This window comes from Photinus pyralis, unplaced genomic scaffold (genome assembly GCF_008802855.1).
Source record: "Photinus pyralis isolate 1611_PpyrPB1 unplaced genomic scaffold, Ppyr1.3 Ppyr1.4_LG2, whole genome shotgun sequence".
NCBI classification, from domain to species: Eukaryota; Metazoa; Arthropoda; class Insecta; order Coleoptera; family Lampyridae; genus Photinus; species Photinus pyralis.
The window spans coordinates 23,840,924-23,859,647 of NW_022170403.1; the positions used below are offsets into that span (position 1 = coordinate 23,840,924).

At 35.5% G+C, this 18,724-nt stretch overlaps 1 protein-coding gene across 1 annotated transcript; it reads left to right on the forward strand.

Moving 5' to 3' along the window:
- Positions 1 to 438: 438 nt before the first annotated feature.
- Positions 439 to 18,724, forward strand: LOC116162973 (DNA damage-regulated autophagy modulator protein 2-like). Its single transcript, XM_031476775.1, has 5 exons — positions 439 to 632; positions 5,929 to 6,050; positions 10,744 to 10,964; positions 17,791 to 17,950; positions 17,999 to 18,724. The coding sequence occupies exons 1-5, from the start codon at positions 439 to 441 to the stop codon at positions 18,160 to 18,162; spliced, it is 861 nt and encodes a 286-aa protein (XP_031332635.1). The 3' UTR covers positions 18,163 to 18,724.

Sequence of the window (18,724 nt, forward strand, 5' to 3'; positions counted from 1 at the left end):
TTCGATAAATAATATAAACCGCCCGTAATGGACCAACGCCGAAATACGCAAAGAACGCCAAAGGCCGTTAAACACATTCGCATTGATATTTGTTCTTGAAATTGGTTTTACGAATCCAATGTTTGTACGAGTAGGTACTCATTAATAATAGATCGCAGAAGGCACACTCATTTTTACATTTAGGTTTTAGGTACGCAATTTTTTAACTGACCTCGTTCTTGTTAGCGAGAGCATGCGAGAGAATTTTGATGTACTCTGTACCTGGTAATTTACTGACATTATGAATACTCTCGATAGACCTATATTCTCACGAACCTTAATTATTCAATCGATGCTATTTAATCGATGTAACCAATCATGAAGGTACTAGAAAAGTTGGTTTGGATGTTACATTTCAAATATTGTACTTCAATACAGCAAATACTCATCGCGGTAACAATGACAACAACTGTTTCTTTGAGTGCCATGAGAAGTGCATTTTTGCAAATTACCGACACTGAGAAGATTAGAGGTGCCCTACAAACCAGTGTGCTCAAAAAAGTGTGCCTAGGAATTTCGGATAAGTTTCAATTTAGGCTTCATCACTGGCCTTCCTTAATGTGCCTTTGGTTTTTGTTCACTTTAATTATAACGTAAGTGTGTTTTCGTTTTACTCATCTCATTCATAGTCGCAATTCTTATTGCAAAAACTTTTAAGTCGCTCGAAGCAAAATCTAATATAATATTTTCGTTGATACCGAAGTTTTGCTATTAAAATTTATTGGGCACCAAATGCTGCCGTTCCTATTCAGTTATTAATCTTGCTAAATTCCTTCGTCGTACGCTGAAAATAATTGCCTTTCTACTTTATTACTTCTGCAAAGCTGCGAATGCCATTGCTTTAATCACGGGTGATCAGTAGCTTCGCCTTAATAAATAGATATTTAATTCAAACGAAGGGTCCCCACTTTTGTTAGGATCTCTTTACGCAAACATGTATCTATAATTATATAATGACAATTTCGAGAGAAAGATTTAATTGGTCCATGAGCCGCGTGCTGAAGTTTGGGAATAATTAAAATTCAAACGTGTTTTATAATCCAAATTTATCTTCTTCGCCGCATTTTGTTAGTGGGCTTTAAATCTTAATTAAAGGGACAAGTTACTTTAACATTTGATTATCATAACGGGGTGTAAGTTTTTATTCTACATAATTTAGCGAGTGAAAGGGTGGTAACGAAGAACGTATCCCGAAGATCGTTTAATCTTGCATGGATACTAGGGAGTAAGTACAAAGCGATAATTTATAGGTACACGTCAGAATTTAACGTAACGAGGACATAGATACGCTTTCGCTATTTTGTTCGTGTGGGAAACTGACATATGCTACGTTAGTCTGTAATACTTATATTGGGTCCAAAAATGGTTGATGATATTTAAATGTACCCCAGTTCGTGCAACGTTAAATAACTTATTTAAAAACGCAGTAAATCAGTAAGCAATGTAGAAAACAGTTATCAAGAATCATAAATTTAAATGACTTATTCTCCTCTCGTGAGAAATCTGATTTCAGTTTTTCTAAAAACGTTACATTTTTTACGTAATTCTAATGATACCATGAAGTTCATTCTCCTACTTGCCGGTGAAATTTTTTTGACTTTTCGTTATTAAACATTACCTTGGAGAGTATCTACCTGTCTGACCCACACTTTTTATACGAAAATGGTGCTAACTCTCTGGGAGTGGGGCCGTTATTGCGTAACGATTGTGAAAAAAGACTTGTATTCCAAGGCGGTTGCTGTTCGTCTCTCTCCCTTTCCCTTGGCTATATTGCCGACCAAGCTTAAAACGGAACCAACGCAACATTTAGGCCTAGCGTCCCTTTTCTACCAATCACAAGCCATCATTCTCATCTTTTTACGTTGCCTCGCTTTATGCAACCGGAACCGACACAATTTTGACAATTCGCTTGTATTATCGCACAGCCGACGCTTTATTCAACTACGCCTATCTTTCACAAAGACACCGATTCGCGGTTACTATTCGTACGAATTCGCACATATGATAAGTTAATTGATCATGATTCATGACGCAATCGAAAAAATTTAAATCCGTAGCGGATTCCCGTTACAATCTCCAAGTAATTACTTATCTGGGGCACCCTGTATAACAAATGATTTTGTCTAAAGTACTCAGAAAATCATGTTAAATTTCTCAGCTCCCAAAATTCGAAAGGTTATTTTTTTAATCGAGACCCCTTCCTTCCTCTTCATCGACTGATTATCCATTGGGAAATAAGAATACATTCCTATATCTAAATTGGCACTTTTGGGTAGCAAACATTCATTGAAAAAAAGATAAAGAAGAAAAACAAAAAATAGTCAAGATGGTACTTTGTTTTATGGGTCGCGTAGTGGAATTGTTAATATAATCAGCAAGAGTTGATTAAGATCTAAAATATCGTTACAAATCTTAGAAGCTTTCCTATGAATTTTGCCAAAGATCATATTCAAATGTCGAAAATCCTCAAGTAACGTTTGGCTTGACTTTTGATAAATACTTAAAATCTCCCTTCAACAATTCTTAAAAACATTTTTAGGGATTCCCAAAATTCCCTTAGGAATGCTTCGACTTCACTTCACTTCACTTGGCTGATTTGATTTGCACCCCACCGTTAGTAATCCTCGCACTTTTTTATACTTTAACACCACGGATAACACCAAACAATACTTTCGGAGCAAGAACCGGGACCAAGAAGTCTTTTTTCTATAACTCTACCGGCGTTTTTTGTATGCGTCGAACCCTGGTGTAACAGGTGATCGTTTTGAGCTTTAAAATTTATTTAATTAAATTTACAAATTTACTGGTATAGAAAATTGTATACGTGTACCACTTCATAAAGAAAAGACACAGAATATTCGAGAAATAAGTCGTCTTGAGCTAAAGAACAAATATTTACACGGATAAGAGCCGAAACGTCACAGTGTGGTCGGCTCTGAAAAGCGTCGCTACGGAGCATGACTGGAGTAATCTCTGCTACACTTGAGCGCGTATAAAAAAAACCGCGTTAACTCCTTGTTTGGTTGGGTCCGATTCGAATTTGGGATTCGGCGAGGTATTTAAGTGAAAATCTGGTGGAAGAGCGGCATTCGGACTAAAATGTTCGAGTCGAGTCCTAAATTTTTCGATCGCATATTGATTTTAAATGGAACCGTTGGTGCAAATTTCCATATTGTGAAAGCGAAAGGTTTAATAAATCGCGTATTATTAAATCAAAATTCGTACCGAATAGCCGTATAACCGCAGTGTTTCTAAGATTTGTTGTACTACAACCTGAGATAGTGCCGCCATACTTTCAACAAGTTAAATTAATAATACGTTGCTGGTTTATGTCGAAAGAGAAGTTCACTGCGGGAAAGAAACGATCGTACGCTTACTGTAAAATATAAAATGTAAGAGATGTTTGTTGGCAATATCGATTTTGTATGATTTTATATAAAATTGACACTGTTTTTTAAATGTTATGAAGTTAGGCATGCAGATAAGTTCAGACGAATGAAAAATGACATGGCGTCTATGACATCGCTCTATAAATATATAATAGTTTTTCCATGGTTTGTTTTAATAAGGTATTTAAGCATTTTGTGAGTATTTATTAGAGGAGAGATAACAAAAACGTGATACTCCCTAAGAGTGCAAAGAGTGGACATTTTTACGTGACTTTTTATTTTCTTCCATTCAAATATACGGAAGGGTAAAGTTACAAACGGTAAAGGTTTCATTCATATTCTACCAAACAAATATTTATTATATCAGGTTCAAGTTTTGGCGGATGGAATTCACTGATCTTTATCACATTCGAAGCCACGTTTACAAAAAATTGTTTCGTTTTACAAGATAAAAAGAGGTCATATAAGGTTTCGAATCTTACGCTGCGGATTTAGTTTCTTTGAGAAAGAAATAAATTTATGTTGATTCAGCGCTTTTTCTAGACTACTTCGAATTTGAATCACCCTGTAAGTATATTAGGCCAGTAAATGAACGTGGAATACGGCGATACTGTGTAATTTTCCGCGTCTCCAGCGAATCGCATGAAAATTTGGATTTAGGTTCTTCTTACCCTCTACTTCAAAGGTGAACTTGAGCCCAGGGTTGCTTTTACTTGGGGGGTGAATGCCACCCCTTCTCGGGGGGGGAAAAAGATACGTTCAAAATAAGTCCGGAAATTGATAAATTGAGTAATTCTAAGCAACTTTTGTTCTATAGAGTTTTTTCACTAAGTCAATAGTATTCGAGTTAATTGCGAGTGAAAATGTTCATTTTTCAACAAAAAACTACGTTTTCAGACGGTTTTTCGCAAATAACTCTAAAAGTAAGTATTGTATCGAAAAAAGTATTCTTAGCAAAAATATAGCTTATAAACAGACAAATAAATTGGTCTATATGAAGTCTGTAGACCCAGTAGAAGCAAAGTTGTAGCTCATGAAAAGTAGGTTCTCATTCGTCAAATTCCAAATCGAGTACTTCAACGTGAACTAACCAAAAAATGAAGCACTTTTCGGGGAAAAGTTATGAATACTTTTTTAAACTGTTTGAAAAAACCTTTCTTTTTGTTTTTAAGAAAAGTTCCTAGGATCAAAACTAAGTGAGTTACGCTCAAAATAAAGTTGGTCCTTTTTTTTTGGAAAAAAAAATTGAGGAAATCACCCCCTAATTAGCACCCCAATTGTAATTAAGCGTTACCGCTTTACAGTTTACTTTATTTATGTATTGTTTGTATGATCTGTAAGTTTGACCGGTGCAAAGTGCTTATTTTTGAAAAAATGTAGTTTTGAAGTAAAAAAAAAATTTGAAATTTTGAAAAATTGCCTACTGTAGTAAACTAAACTAATACACTAATAGTTATTTTGGAAAAAAAAGACAATTTTTCAAAATTTCAAAATTTTTTTTACTTCAAAACTACATTTTTTTTCAAAAATAAGCACTTTGCACCGGTCAAACTTACAGATCATATAAACAATACATAAATAAAGTAAACTGTAAAGCGGTAACGCTTAATTACAATTGGGGTGCTAATTAGGGGGTGATCTCCTCAATTTTTTTTCCAAAAAAAAGGACCAACTTTATTTTGAGCGTAACTCACTTAGTTTTGATGCTAGGAGCTTTTCTTAAAAACAAAAAGAAAGGTTTGTTGTTATTCGAAAAATGCGATGTTGTTTTGTTTTTTAAATTACATATTCGGATTCAGTAGAAAAAAATTCCTTAAGCCGCTTGTGAGTAAGACGCGAAGAGTGCACTTTCAAATTTGTTTTTTCGATTTTAATAGCCCTTATGGACATTTCATCCCTTAAAGAAAATACAAAGATGAAATAATTTTTAATTTCTGATCGAATGACACCAATACCAAGTCTGTAAGCGGTGTAGTTCCGGAGTCTTTGTGACTCAGACAGACAGACAGAGATCAAAAGCGAAAAAGTGCAAGTTTTATTTTTTTAAAGTGAAAGTGCACTAAAAATGCACAATTTTGCTCAACTCTACAACTAGGAAAGTTAGCAATAGTGCCGGCTTAATTTGAAACAAACTGCAGTAGGTATACATACGAATTTTTGTAAAAATTAACACATTTACTTGATATTTTCTAAAATAATGACTTGAAAATAATAATTAACCAACTTAAAATTTAATAAATCACTCTTTTAATGTTGGTTTATGAATCGAAAGCAAAAGGTACAATACATTAATTAAGCAAACTTTGTTACGATATCTTTTTACGTAAAACTTTTAACGAGCACAAAATGGAAAGGCATTTATTTGAGCTTTGATAAAATGTACCTAATGCTGCAGTAATTAACCTACAACTTTCCGTTGACTTGTTTAAAAGTCAGTACATCAATAGAAAAAAAAGTTCGCCAGTTGATGCCATATTGTAACGAATTTCTTTCTTTACAGGTATAGCATATCCGTAGGAAAGAAACATGCATACAAAATTTTTCCGTACGTAAGCGATACCGGAACGTACTCACCTGAAAGCTGTATATTTAGCCAACTTATTAATTTAGGAACGCTTATAAGTAAGTATCTGTGCGTGTTCGGGAGGTCTACTTATAAGTAAAGAGTTCATCCTCGTCCTTAGCCGTATATAAGGGTAAGTTTCTCTGTGCCAAAATCAATTATTTAATTTGAGGATCTTATGTTTTAATACAAAAGGTATTGGAAAATTCTAAAAACCGTTTAGGTAGCAGGGGGAAATAAATTATTATTCATCCTGTTGCTCTTCAACAACTTCCTCACATGTGATAAACTGAAATTTTGTTTCAATTATACGATACATTACTAAGTATACACTAATAGCGTTTTCGATTGGCAAAACTCGTACTGCACGAGTGTTGCACGAGAAACTGAAGAAATCCATGTGAAAATTACTCTCAATGGAACATAAATATTCGTAAATATTTGCTGTCATTTGTCCATAACCTCATTTTAGATTTGTATTTATACAATGATTTAGGTAATCGACAAATCTGTATTCTAAAAAATGACTGAAACGATTTCACTATTATTTATGATAAACAATGAGGAATATAAATTTGAAATTCCTATAAAGAACCAATTTTTGGCGTTCACTTTATAGAGTAAATGCAACTTTTTGTAAAGTAGAAGTTATATGGCTAGTTCATCATCTTCGCTATCGCTAGATGACAACAAAAAACTCTCCAACGCAAGAAACAAATTCAAATTGGCGCACTTTTATTTTGAAAATTTGCTCCACGAGCTCTCCGACCTCGTGCGTCAAAATTTGCATTTAGTGCGTAATTGTTGCATCACATTTGCCAATGGAACACAGAAAATTGCCCTAAAATTACCAATAGAACGTAAAAATTGCACTCGTGCAGCACGAGTTTTGCCAATCGAAAACGCTATAAGTTAAACAGCTTTATTACCACTTTTACATGTTAAATAATATTACTTTTAAAGAACGACTCTTGGATAGTTTTCACCCGAACATTTCGCTCCCAGGGTTGATCCTTGGATGCTTTACTCCCTGAACATTGCAAGTAGCGGTCATTTACGCACCCACATAAGTAATTATTTTGCACAGAATTCGCAATAGCGAGTTCTGTAAATTGTTTCCTTTATCTGTTTTAAAGCATCAGGATTGCATTTACAGAGTGTCTCAAAAGTATTGAACAATGTTTGTAACGGGCCCTTTGTTAGAAAAAATTGACTTTTAATTGTTAATTTTGAATCAAGGTTCAATTAATTTTATTGTATTCATTTTTATATACGGTTATCTCAATCGGTTCAATCACTGGGGTTGTCAATAATGAAAAAATTAAATTAAGAAGAAGTTGTTTGTTTTTACAACAAATATTTTAAGGTTTGGTGTAATTACTTACCACAAGGATAATAAAAATGTTCATTACTCATTTTAAGTTCCTAAATGATCACTTTCGCATCTAGGATACTTTTCTTTATAAACGATTTTGCATACTAATCTGTGGGGAAACTTCAAAAATTAAATTACCAATTATGAAGTAAAATATCTCATGTCCATGAACTTGGCAGGCCTACTACAGCAGACCATGGTTCTGCTTACTCATATTGTTAGTGTTCCGTTAGTGCACGTTAGTGCCGCTGAAGAAATCGTTAGTGCACAAAAGGAAACTACTATTTTTAAAAAATATTTGTGGGCCTGCTAACTTCAAGCCAGCAGACCCATCTGAGAAAATCGATTCAATCTTTACACTAGTTAAACTAGCAGCGTTAGTGCTCGTTAGTGCCGCCAATATAAACGTTAGTGCTCAAAGTGTAACAGCTCAAAACGTTGTAAAAAGGGGTTTGCTAACTTCATGCAGCAGACCCACATTTGTCAAATTGGCTCTGTCCTAATGCGAATTCGAAGCGGCTCGTTAGTGCTCGTTAGTGCTTTACATGCGAACGTTAGTGCTGCAAGGGATCCGCGTCAAAAAGGTACCAAACCACCTCAAAATTAAACTTGACTTATTGGGACCTGCCAACTTTACGCCAGTGGACCAACGAACGAAATCCGTTTGATTTTCTACTTTAATCGACCGGTAAGTATTAGTGCTCGTTAGTGCCGTCAATATAAACGTTAGTGCTCAAAGTGTGCCAGCTCAAAACGTTGTAAAAAGGGGTCTGCTAATTTCATGCAGCAGACGCACATTTGTCAAATTGGCCCTGTCCTAATGCGAATTTGAAGCGGCTCGTTAGTGCTTCACATTCGAACGTTAGTGCTGCAAGGGATCCGCATCAAAAAGGTACCAAACCACCTCAAAATGAAACGTGCCTTATTGGGACCTGCCAACTTCACGCCGGTAGACCAACAACCCAAATCATACCAAAGGTTTGAACCGCATATTATAAAATGCAAAATATGAAAATAGAAATAGAAACCAGAGCTAATAAAGACATCACTAATTTACTCGTTAGTTTTTCACAAAGCAAACTCATATTTTCACATCTTGAGCTGTTGCACTAACGCTTTTTTTGCGACACTAACGATCACTAATACTGATTGATCGATTAAAGTAGAAAACCAAACGGATTTCGTTGGTATACCGGTATGAAGTTGGCAGGTCCCAATAAGCCACGTTTAATTTTGAGGTGGTTTGGTACCTTTTTCGTGCGGATTCCTTGCAGCACTAACGTTCGCATGTGAAGCACGAACGAGCACTAACGAGCTGCTTCAAATTCGCATTAGGACAGGGCCAATTTGACAAATGTGGGTCTGCTGCATGAAGTTAGCAGACCCCTTTTTACAACGTTTTGAGCTGTTACACTTTGAGCACTAACGTTTATATTGGTGGCACTAACGAGCACTAACGCTGCTAGTTTAACTAGTGTAAAGATTGCATCGATTTTCTTAAATGGGTCTGTTGGCATGAAGTTAGCAGGCCCACAAATATTTTTTTAAAATAGTAAGTTCCCTTTTGTGCACTAACAATTTCCTCAGCGGCACTAACGTGCACTAACGGAACACTAACGATATGAGTAAGCAGAACCATGGTCTGCTATAGTAGGCCTGCCAAGTTCATGGACATAAATGTCTCGGCCACCATTAGGTCCACGTAGAAAACTTTTCTGTTTTTCAGATTCCTATACTCTTAATTATAGCATACAAAACCGACAGCCGCCATTGCAGCGTAAAAGGAAATTTTCTGGTAACCTTAGGCAATCACGTCGACTCTTAAGACCAATTTAAATGTAAACCAATGTTTATTAAAAACATGATCATATAAAATTAATATACCGGGTTCCATCCATGTGGGGACTGGCTGAAGGGATAAATGACCATTCAGTTCTGTTTATAGCCACAGTACGTAAGATCTTGCCCTTATCCAACTCAGGAAGTGTTATCTTGAGTTCCTGCGGAGCACCCATGAAGTTTGTCCCGTTGTCACTCATTAATTTCCGTCTCGCGTTCAGTTCACACAAAATGTGCCAAAATAATCGACTCCTGTGCAAGTGAAGAGGCGATGAGATCCATCCAGGAGACGGCAAGGGTAGATAAAATGAAACAAATCATTGTCCATTCTAATGATATTTGTGGATAAAGTAGTGGATAAGGTTTAAACAAATGTGAATATTAGGGTAAAGTCAAAAATATAATGTAATAAGGTAGAAAGGATTAAGCCATGGGTCTATAAGGCCCGTAGTGCTGAAATATATAATGACATCTGTCATTCTTATTAGAGATGGGACGCGGAGCACGCTATAAAATAAAGTTCAGAACAGAATACAATATTGTTTCCCCGAAAACGAATTTTCAGAGGTTTTATGTGATTTCTATGACTTCTGTGTAAGTTCACTCGATGGTTAAAACCCTCTATCATTTTCTATAATAAATTACTATTATTTGAATCATTTTTTCATATTTACAAATCGGCATTCTATACTTTTGAGATACTGTAAAATGTCTGAACAGTTTTTTGAAAGGTACGGAAATTGTTAAAGTCCTAGCAAGATACCCGCATACGAACAATTCAGTTGCTATTATGTGAGTGTGAACTTTTCCAGGAAAAGTAATGTCTGGGGATTGAAATACCTACGCGCGATTTATCCCGGTATGAATATTTCGAGTACGAACAAATCCTGTCAGCTCTGCGAAGATACAATTCTAAAGGCATTTCAAACTGGTCCAAAAATCTCTTGTGGGGGAATAGACACTGAGAATGTGCCAATGTAAACATTGTTTATTTTATTCAAATCAAAAAAAAAGTTTGTTATTAGATTTTTAACATTTTGGTCTAGTAGGCGTTGACAAAATGCAAAATAATTAACTGATTGTTTCTTTAAATGGCATAATAAAGAATGATATTTTGTCATACATCGTTGCATCCATATTAAAAAATGCAACTCAAGTATAATTATGCACTTTTTTCGAGTCTATGTAAAAATATGAAGTTTATGATGGTTTCTCAAAGACGAAACGTCGCAGTGGGCATCATCCCGGAGAGCTTAAAAAGTTCCTATGAAAAAGTATTATTTGTTTTTTGATATATGACAGGGTCAGACAAAAACAAAAACGTATATGGTTAATTGGGGTGTTTTTCTAACATTTTCGGAACTGATCGGAATTTCCGAATTTTTAAAACATCACTTTACTAAGCCATAAAATATGCAACTTTTATCTAGTTAAGAGACTGTGTATCTCTTATGGTTTCCGATTTGCCCATACTGCTCATTCTTATATCGTGGACACACTGTCTGTATATCATCATATAGTGATATGTTTGGTTTCAGTGCTTCTCAACATGTACCTGCGATATCGACAAGTAGAGTTAGTAAGTGAGTTGCACGACACCGATTGCTCCAAATTAAATAGGACGTCTATGTGGTTAGCGAGCATTGGATGCCTGGGGATGAGTATTGTTGCCAATTTCCAAAAAATGAATATGCGAGGGATACACTTTTTCGGCGCTGTATTGGTGCTTGGTGGAGGAGTATTGTATACAATTTATCAAGTAATTTCAATCACGTTTATGTCAGCCCTGTTTCTCGCTTTTAATGTTGCACCCCATTCCGATTGCTGAACAATATGTGTTTTGCACTTTTTCAGCCGTTTGTTGTCACTGTAGCTACTTATTTAGGTTGCATTGCGTCCCTCAGCATGCATAGTCGAATGATTCCACTGTTAGGAGATGCTAAAGCCTCTTTTGCACATAAAGTAGACAACGCACTATCCAACCAGAAGTATTTTTATTAAGGATAATTTTTGTGGATTCTGTAGAACAAATTTTTATCTGTTTTTCGTACTTCGAGCCCATCAACCACATTAACAGTAAATATTAATAGAAAAATTGGTTGGAGATTCCTACACTGTCTTGACCTCCTCACATTTTAATTAGATCCTCGCGCGCCATTTGTGTCTTGATAAAGACAACTCCCCAAGAATGAATATATTGTTCTAAAGCTGCAACCTGTCGTTTCCTTCATGATTCTCGGCTCAATATCTTGGAGTTTCGGGACGATACAGGTTCTAAGGAGGGGGTAATGTAAGGATCAAGTGAGTTGACAATGTGGTGAAGCCGTTGAATGAATTTAATTACTCAATGGTGAAGCGGTGACATTATGAGAATTTTTTAATCTGTTCGTTTTCTATTAAAGTCATTTTTAAAAAGATTCGAATGCTTGAAAAACGTCACATTATAATTATACCAGGTGGTCATACCCGTACCTTTTTCAAAAAATATGAAAAACCAACGCAGAAACGTTTTCATGAGATTTTGAATCCCCTATGCAGACAAAATCCCAGTTATTTTTTTTTATTCCCACCGCAATTAAAATTGGTAATGTGATGAATAAAACTTCTGTCTTTAATATGGGGAGATGGAGCCGTTTGTAAAGCTGGATATGCAAATGTTTAAGCATGAAATTAAAATCGAACGTCGTAAATGAAAACAGTTAAAGGGCAATGCGTCCCTTATAAAACAACTCACTTTTGGGTAGCATTTTATTACAAATTTAAAGAGGCAATTTTAATAATGCGAAAGCTACCTACAGTAAGTCTCTAATCAAAATTTGCTCATTACCTAACTGCGTCCCATAAAAGCGAATGCCGCGAGATGTATTAATTTTGGGCCGCCTCTGTGAACGCAAATAAATGAGTTAATGGAGAGACGGTCAAAATAAGAGAAGTAAACTTTGAAATGCTAATTCGGAGAGAGTATGAATATTTATAAGTCGGTAATTTACAGTCGGATATGACGAAGATTTCTTATTTGCGAAATTACTGGGGATGAAGAGTGAGATTAAATAGGTACCTACGGTGTTTTCCGACGGAATAATTAATTTTTTTTCTGTGGGGCAATTAATTTCTCATTAACTGAATTCGGATTTCAGTTGCAAAAGGATAAGTAATAAATCCACCGGTTGGGGTAGGAGAATAAATAACCCCTCAATATATTAGTTTCGTCGGAGTTCTGAGGAATAAATTTGTTTCTCTGACCAACAGAGCATAATTTGGGTTGATTACGTAATTTTTTAACCATCAACCCTATATGAGACGCATACTTTTAATGTCGGTGAAACTTTTATGGCTTATTTCTGATTTATTAGCCTTTGCAGTTTGTTAATCATTCGAACATTACAATAAACGAGAACAGACTAAGAAACATAAGTATGTTAAATTAGTGTCTAAAACGGACCTATACGCAGATACTTGTTTTGTAACGAACAAGCGATCTAGGTTGCTGAGGATCTACCTGTAATCGGTTCCGATTCTGGTTCCGGTTGTAAAAATATTTGCGTAAGGTTGCGGTTTTTTACCGGTTCATAACGGCGTTTTCGGTTTCAAACTAGGTTTCGAACCGATTGGGAATGCTATCAAAAAAGAGTTGCTGTCGAGTCACCTTTGGAATTTTTGTTTACATGGAAAATCATATTTAACTTTAACTTCCAAAGGCGACTCGACGTCAATCCTTTTTTGATCGCCCGTTATAAAGAAAAGAAAGAAAGAATTACGGTTTCGGTTCAGAACACAAACGGTTCGGGTACGGCTTTCGGTTTTATTTACGAAACCATTAAGTGAATTCGAATGGGCACATAAAAGTATGTTCGGCCGAATGCTATATACGTTAAAGTAATTAGCCTTAGCAGTTGAGCACGAGTTTCTATTGCTTCAGAAATTTCATCACAAAAGAACCATAACTTATAAGAGTTATAAACGAATTCGTAATTGTGAAAATCACAAAAATTTAACTGTTATACAGCATTTATTTAGGAGTGCATGCAACAGTGCTATACAGGGTGTTAATACTAAGTCGTTACACCCGAAAACGGTAGTTATAACTCATTAAAACAAACAACTGTCCTTAATTCCAATTTTTGATTTAGTGCACCGGTTCGAAGTTATTGGCGTTCTTTTGTTTTTCGAGAAATCGTCATAACTCCCTTATTTTAAGGATTATTGAAAAATATTTCAGCTCTCTAAAACGTTTGTATTCGCAATTATTTTTTATTTTCTCGAATAACAAAATGGCGATCGATCAAAAATTTCAAAAAAACATTTTTTGATAACCACCCCATAGATTTTTGAAAGTAAAGCATTTATAAAATCCCTACAACATTTGTCCTAACATTTTTGTAATTTCGATTTCCAAAATGGCCACCTTCGTAGGATAGATTGAAAAAAATGTTTAGGAGAAATATTTTTTTTTAACGAAATTGTTAAAATTGTGTAACAAAGGAAACAATATTTAACTATAACAAATAAATTTCGTCGAACTGTTTTTCAGTTGGGATAGTGCCCAGGATACATGCGCTATTTCCATGTTGGATAGCCAAGGATATCCTTTGGAATAATAATTGCTTAGCCCGTTTGTCGCCGGATAATATAATATAATATATAATATAGAAATATTGTAGGTAGTACATAGTGTAGGGATTTTACAAATGTTTTATTTTCAAAAATCGTGTCTTTGATACAGGTGAAAGTCGTGAATTAGAGCTGTGACAGAAGTAGGTGACTTTTTGGTAACAAGATAGGGGAGATGAAATTCTTGTCTTCTTTACACCAAAGTCGGGTTTCCACGCGAATGAGTTCTTGGAGGGCACGCTTTACATTCAATCGTTCCGTTCTGTTACACCGTGTCTTGTTTTACAGATCGTAAGATCGCAAAAGTCCTCTGATAAAGTGACGATTCTACCATCGTTTGGCTTCCTGAGCTTATCCCATACTAATTTTTTCTCTTCAATTTCTTCTTCGTTATAACTGGAAACAGGAGACTGGCCAACCATTAAATGGTTGGTACAACCACTCAGGATCCTCCCACCATCTGCATCTGAATAAATTGATGAGGGTTGCATTCTCTTGAAGGCAAGTCCGCTGGAATCAGATTACCGGTGATATGCCTCCAATGCTCCCGTCAAGTTGACATGTTCATTAACCTAACAGATCAAGGTCAGCAGAACATAATCACACATATTGCATAATTAGGTGCTAATTAAGTGCCCTATTCCCGAATTAAATGCTTCTTTTTTTTAATTATGAACCCGGCAGAACATGTGATAATTTAAAAAAAAAGGAGCATTTAATTCGGGGATAGGGCACTTAATTAGCACCTAATTATGGTTAGTTCACTTTTCATTTTCTTGGTTTTTTGAGGTAGTGCTCTGATGAGTTCATATGCACCTGGCAGAACATGTAAGAATTTTTTAAAAAAAGGAGCATCTAATTCGGGGATAGGGCACTTAATTAGCACCTAATTATAGTTGGTTCACTTTTCCTTTTTTTGGTTTTTTGAGGTAGTGTTCTGCTGAGTTCATATGAACCTGGCAAAACATGTAATAATTTTAAAAAAAAAGGAGCATTTAATTCGGGAATTAATTAATTAATTAATTAGCGCCTAATTACGCAATATGTTTGATTGTGTTCTGCTGACCTTGTTCTGCTAGGTTCATGGACATCCAGTTGACTTAAGTATTTCTGATTTCCGATTTTAATCAATCACTCACCAATCCCCATCTATTTGTATCCAAGCGAGTGCAACTGAAGAATCAGTCGAGAAGTGATATTTTCATTCCTTAAGAACACAGCATCAGCAGCATACGCATCTTTAGAAGCGTCAGAAAAAACAGGAAGTTGAAGGTTGGTATGAATACTTCCTTCAAGATAGAGACAATGACCACAGACGAAATTCCTTTTCTGTCTGATCCTCCCATCCTGGATTTCCACTCCAAGTTTCTTGAAGTAGCAATTGTGGCTGGATTATGACTGTGACACTGCATCGTACTTACTCCCCTTATTATGTGGTTGGAGTTTCATTGTAGCCAATTACATTCTCTTCTAACTTTCTGAGCGATTAGTGAGGTGATACTCCTCTTTTCCATTTCAAGTGTGTGCTACAATATACTTTTTTTGTCAGGAGCAATTCAGAGCAAAACCCTTCCAGGAAATTGGTACCATGTGAATTCCACATTAAACCCTGAACAGAGAACACGTCAGCAATCGGATATTAAACCGTAATTAATATTCAATAAGAATCGATTAACTAACCAAAAGCAACATTTTGACTCGACCACGGATTGCTCGTACAATTCAGAAAAAATGTGACATAAGTGCAATAAGTGCACAAGCAATGAAGCGAATTTGTGAGTGTGTTAAATTAACTTCTTTAATTTTGTGGTAAATTGAAAAACAATGACGGTTTACATTATAGCGCAAAGGGTGGAGATTGTTTCGTTTTTTTTTAAATGGCGATTCTGCCTTCACTTCCTTGCTGGTGCACTTAGTAGGGACACTTATGTCAGATGTTCTTTTCTGACATAAGCTCTCAATTATTTCAACTTCAACGCCTACTTAATAAACATTTAAAACGGCTCTGCAAATCCATTTAAATCGAGTTTTCTCTGGAACTACTGATCGGATTTGAAAAATAAAAACAGTTCTGAAAACATAATGAACATTCCATTCGACCTATCTAACATCTACTACCCCTTCCTATTTAAAATTTTTGGGGTAGAATTCACCACCTTCTCAGGGTTAAAGTTATGTAAGTAGTATTACTTAATTTAGTTGTCCCCCTCAAAACTAAAATTGACGTGTTCGAGTGTTTCTGGCAAAACTGTCGTTAAGTTGGCAAAATTGGCATTGACTGTTTTCAGTGGGCTACCCTGTATATGGAGACAGCCAAAACCCAATAAGTCCTTCTACAGGTACACACGAAATCAGTAACGAAGAAAAATAATTTGCATGTAGGTAACTAATATGACGGCAGAATCTTCACTGCCCGAGAAATACTACTCGTGTGCAAGATAGAACTTAAGAAGTGATAGAATTAGAAGTACCATGGATAACATCTGCACGACCTTGGGCGGCGAAGCAAAGAACTATTGTAATAAGAAGTCTCTAATGGCGAAACAAAGAACTACGGTAAAATTACAAAGAAATACCTAGATGGCGTAAGAATATCAAATACACTGCAGAGTGAGAATTTAAAAAGAATTTAAATCAGGAACATTAAGGCCCGGTTGTATAATGTCAGTTTAAACTTCAGTTTATAGTTGAATTGTGGGTTAAAGGATTTGATTGGCTAATATTTCACAAGCTGGCCAATCGTATTTCTCAAATCTGTCGGTTAAACCAAACTGAAGTTTAATCGGACATTGTACAACCGGGCCTAATTGATAAGAAAAGCTGTTACCTCCGAGGTTACCTGTTAACTCCAATCCAAATGACTATAATCCAATTACGCCAGCGCATTTTCTGCTTGCGAGACAAATTATCCGGCGGTGATGCAACGATATATATGGCATCAACGGTCCATGATGATCTTCAAATAGAACAGTGGGTCTTAATCAATGGCATGAATTCTCCACCTTTTGGTTTGGTCGTTAGTCCGTATAACAACAATGCATCCAGATCACGGGGGTTTACAAGTGATGCGGTTAAAAATATAGCTCCGGTTTCTTAATGTAGAAATACAGTAATTTAATATTTCAAACTGTACATTTCATTTCATTTACACATATATTTATGTAAAGCGCGTTTTACATGCTGGGAATGGGTGATTTTCTTGAAAGTGAAAGGAAACTTTCAACTTTTCGGTTTGGACGTGAAATGTTTTACTTTCGGCTGAAATTGTAGGGCTGCCAACTCTAAGATGGGAATTTAAACTTAATGTTATGTTTTGTGTCATTCGATGGTGATTTGTGCTGGGGGAGGTAAGGGCCAATTCTTGACCGAAATATGTCGAGAAATCCTAACCATATTAAATTAAATAATTAATCAAGTTACAAAAAGCGTTGATCTAAATTCCCAGGGATTTCCAAACTATTTGGGGGCAAAATGAACTGATAACTCAGACCCCCGTACCCAAATTACTTAGAAATCCTATCACTAGTTCTTTTCCTGTTGATACAAATACCAATTTGCTCACTGATTAGTGATAACACTTCGGTACAATATATCCCTCGTTCCTTTCTTAATATTTTTGGAAAAGTGTCGAACTCAGTTTAAGTGTAACCGTAAAGCATAGCCGTAGGTTCACCCCCTAAATAAAAGCGGCACTAACTTGAATTGCATAATTACAACAAACAATAAAAATGAAATTTCGAAAACTGCATTCCATTCGACGAATATTAAAAGAAGGTTTTCTGTTTAATTAACTTTAATAAAATAACAAAGACACAAATTCCATTTAAACCCCCTACAACCGCATGGTAATTTTCCAGTACGTAGCGCGCTTCTGTGTTATTTTCAATTACACAACGTTTGCCTTCAATGTGTAATAAAAACAAGAGCCGCTGGCAATGACAAAATACGAGAGATTTAATTAAACAAATTTCTAGGCCCGTATATCATACGCATTCCGTAATTTGGAAACAAAACCGAACTCCTGCGGAATCGCCAGGAACACTGTAATTGCCAGAATTGTCATAAGCGCTACTTGTGTGATACTATTTTTTATATTGATCGGATTTGGATATGCCTCCGAGAAAGATTTTGAAGGTAAGTGTCTTAGATTTAGGCAAATTGTTGGTTATATGCTAGTTGTAGGTGATTTAATATGGTGGACACCTGACGACTCTGGATATGTACCTCATGTAATTGCTACAATTTCTGAGTGGATAATTATTTTGCTAATATCGTTATTTATACTTTCCTATACTAAGGAGTTTAAAGAAATCAAGTTTACTGGTATAGGATTTGCGTTATACTAAATTAATTAGGTACATTGTTAAATACCAATCGATATAGCTAATGGACAATCAGACATTAAAATATAGTAAAATATACTTTGACGTTGCATAATTAACAAAACTGTGATGGTACCATGTTTCTCAAGGATATAATGAGGTAAAAGAGAATTTGATAATCTCGAGCTCGGGGGTAAAAGCTGTATTGAATGTAAACCAACATAAAACTTGCTGCCCGCCCAAAACTACCGAAATGTGTGAGGTTTTTTGGTGAATTAAAAAATCTGTGAGTAATAAGGATTGAATAAATAACATTCATTGACATGACTTGACGTTTCAATTAATTACAACCAAATCTGCTTTTGTTTTAGTTTTATCATATACCTGCAATGCACCAAGGTAGGGAAATCAAATTATTAGCTAAAAGAATTGACGATTATATGTAATTAGAGAGTTGAGCACTTTTTCCTTTGATGTTATTTTGTGACATTATTCCGCCAGTTTCTTCGTTGCATAGGCAAACAAGAACAACGTAAATATCTCACGTGAAATTAATTTATAACAGGCTACAGTTACATGTTTTCAT

Coding starts and splice junctions, on each gene's coding strand:
- LOC116162973 (XM_031476775.1), top strand. CDS start 439: ATGACAACAACTGTTTCTTTGAGTGCCATGAGAAGTGCATTTTTGCAA. Junction 6,051..10,743: donor TAATTTAGGAACGCTTATAA/GTAAGTATCTGT, acceptor GTTTGGTTTCAG/TGCTTCTCAACATGTACCTG. Junction 10,965..17,790: donor TATTGTATACAATTTATCAA/GTAATTTCAATC, acceptor ACAAATTTCTAG/GCCCGTATATCATACGCATT.